At 42.9% G+C, this 2,347-nt stretch overlaps 1 protein-coding gene across 1 annotated transcript; it reads left to right on the top strand.

Moving 5' to 3' along the window:
- Positions 1-209: 209 nt before the first annotated feature.
- Positions 210-1,981, top strand: LOC140860393 (uncharacterized). The gene is made up of 2 exons (XM_073263411.1): positions 210-1,290; positions 1,656-1,981. Exons 1-2 carry the CDS (start codon positions 210-212, stop codon positions 1,979-1,981), a joined length of 1,407 nt encoding a protein of 468 aa, XP_073119512.1.
- The last annotated feature ends 366 nt before the right edge of the window (positions 1,982-2,347 follow it).

The raw sequence follows: 2,347 nt of genomic DNA on the forward strand, positions 1-2,347 counted from the left end.
TATTCAGCATTGTTTTTGTTTGATTCAGCATGATACCTTAATGTTTTGAGACTTGGTTTATTTTGCTTCACTTATCTTCGTGACATTTTGGGAATCAATAAAATAAATTTTATTCTTGGGATTATTTATTGATTCATTTTATTTTGCTATTTCCTTTCTTTTTAAGTATCATGTTTTGACAAACTCTTAGAACTCCCTTACTGTAGGAAATGGCCGGAGAACTCCCAAGAACACGCAACAACAATCGTGGGGATAATGCGAATCCACCTCCAGGAATCAATCTGAGCCGAGAAGATCTTGCGGCTATCGCAGCAATTGTAGCAACGACCCTCCAAGGGATGGGAAATACCAATGGCAACGGCAATCCGCCACCTCCCCCACCTGCTCAGAACGGAGTCAAATTCCATTATGAATCACTCCGTAAGAACCGAACTGAAATGTTTAAGGGAGATGCTGACCCGGAGGTGGGAAGAAATTGGATGAAGAAAATGGAGGACCAATTGCGTTTACTTGAAGTACCTGAAGCACTTAAAGTGGAGGTAACAATTCCTTTTCTGGAGGATAAAGCAAGGAAATGGTGGGAAGCTGTCTCGCCTGCTATGTTAGCTGCTGGAGCAATCACATGGCAACAGTTTCGCACTACGTTCCTGAAGCAATATTTTCCAGCTGAGGTTCGAATTCAGAAGCTAAGTGAATTTGAAAACCTCACGCAAACTTCAGATATGACAGTAGTGGAGTACACTTCTAAGTTCAATGAGCTAGGGTCTTATGCCCCTACTATTATGGGAGATGATGAACTGAAGCTGCATCGTTTCAAAAAGGGGTTGAATAGCCAAATCCAGTCGGCATTAGCAGTTTTTCAACCTGCCAATTTTGCAGACTTGATGGGAGCAGCTATTCGAGCTGAATCGGATATCAAACGTCGGGAAGACGACTTCAAGAACAAACGACCTTTGTCTGGTCAATCTTCTGCTACCGGGACAACACCCAAGCGCCCTAATAAATCTGGTGGATCGTTTAAGGGAACTGTCTCAGTGCCTAATCGACCAATGATCAAACCATGTCCTACCTACAATTTCCGACACGAAGGGGAGTGTCGTCGGAAGACTGGAGCTTGTTTTAACTGTGGCAAATTGGGACACCGAATGTCTGATTGTCCTGATCCTGTGAAACCAAGGACCGGGCCAAATGGTAGTGCTGCACAGGCCCAACCGAAAGAGACAAAGCCCAACGCCCGTGTGTTTGCTATCACACAAGAAGAGGCAGATGATACGAATGAAGTCGTGGCAGGTACCATTTTAATCAATACTAAGTTTGCGTATGTTTTATTTGATTGTGGTGCCACTCATTTGTTTATATCTAAGAGATTCACTAAAAAGATAGGGCTTATCTCTGAGAATATAACTGAACCACTGAGAGTAGCAACCCCTACTAACAAGATAATTGAGACACTCAAGATACATAGAAAATGTAAGATGTGTGTCTGTGAACAAATCTTTAACAAATCTTTGATGCGGATTTGGTTGAACTCAACATGGTAGAATTTGATGTCATCCTTGGGATGGATTGGTTATCTAGAAATCATGCAGTGGTTAACTGTCGGGATAAGAATGTTAAACTTTGAACCTCAAACCTTGAAGAAATTACATTCCAAGGCAAGACCAAGATGCGAAAACCCCTCTTGTCGGCCTCCCAAGCATGGAAGGCGATAAAAGGTCGCGAAGAAGTTTACCTAGCTATGGTGAGCGAGGTAAAAGAAGAGCCAGAGCTCAAACTAGAAGACCTTCCGATTGTACGAGAGTTTCCGGATGTCTTTCCAGAGGAACTACCCGGAATGGTTCCAGACCGAGAGATTGAATTTGAGATTCAGCTAGAGCCTGGAGCTACTCCAATTTCGAAAGCTCCTTACCAAAATGGCACCAGCGGAACTCAAGGAATTGAAGGAGCAACTACAAGAGCTTCTGGACAAAAATCAAATTAGATCGAGTGCATCCCCGTGGGGAGCCCCAGTCTTATTTGTCAAGAAAAAAGATGGAAGCATGAGAATGTGTATAGATTATAGAGAGCTCAACAAGATCACAATCAAGAACAAGTATCCACTTCCAAGGATAGATGACTTGTTCGATCAACTTAAATGAGCTACTGTTTTCTCCAAACTAGATCTGCGGTCGGGCTATCACCAGTTAAAGGTCAAGACGGAAGATATTCCAAAGACGGCTTTCCGAACAAGATATGGGCACTACGAATTTTTAGTAATGCCGTTCGGCTTGACAAATGCCCCTGCAGCATTCATGTACCTCATGAACCGAGTGTTCAAACAGTTTCTTGATAGGTTCGTGGTGGTTTT

The sequence above is a fragment of the Henckelia pumila genome, chromosome 1 (assembly GCF_033568475.1).
Source record: "Henckelia pumila isolate YLH828 chromosome 1, ASM3356847v2, whole genome shotgun sequence".
Lineage (NCBI taxonomy): Eukaryota > Viridiplantae > Streptophyta > Magnoliopsida > Lamiales > Gesneriaceae > Henckelia > Henckelia pumila.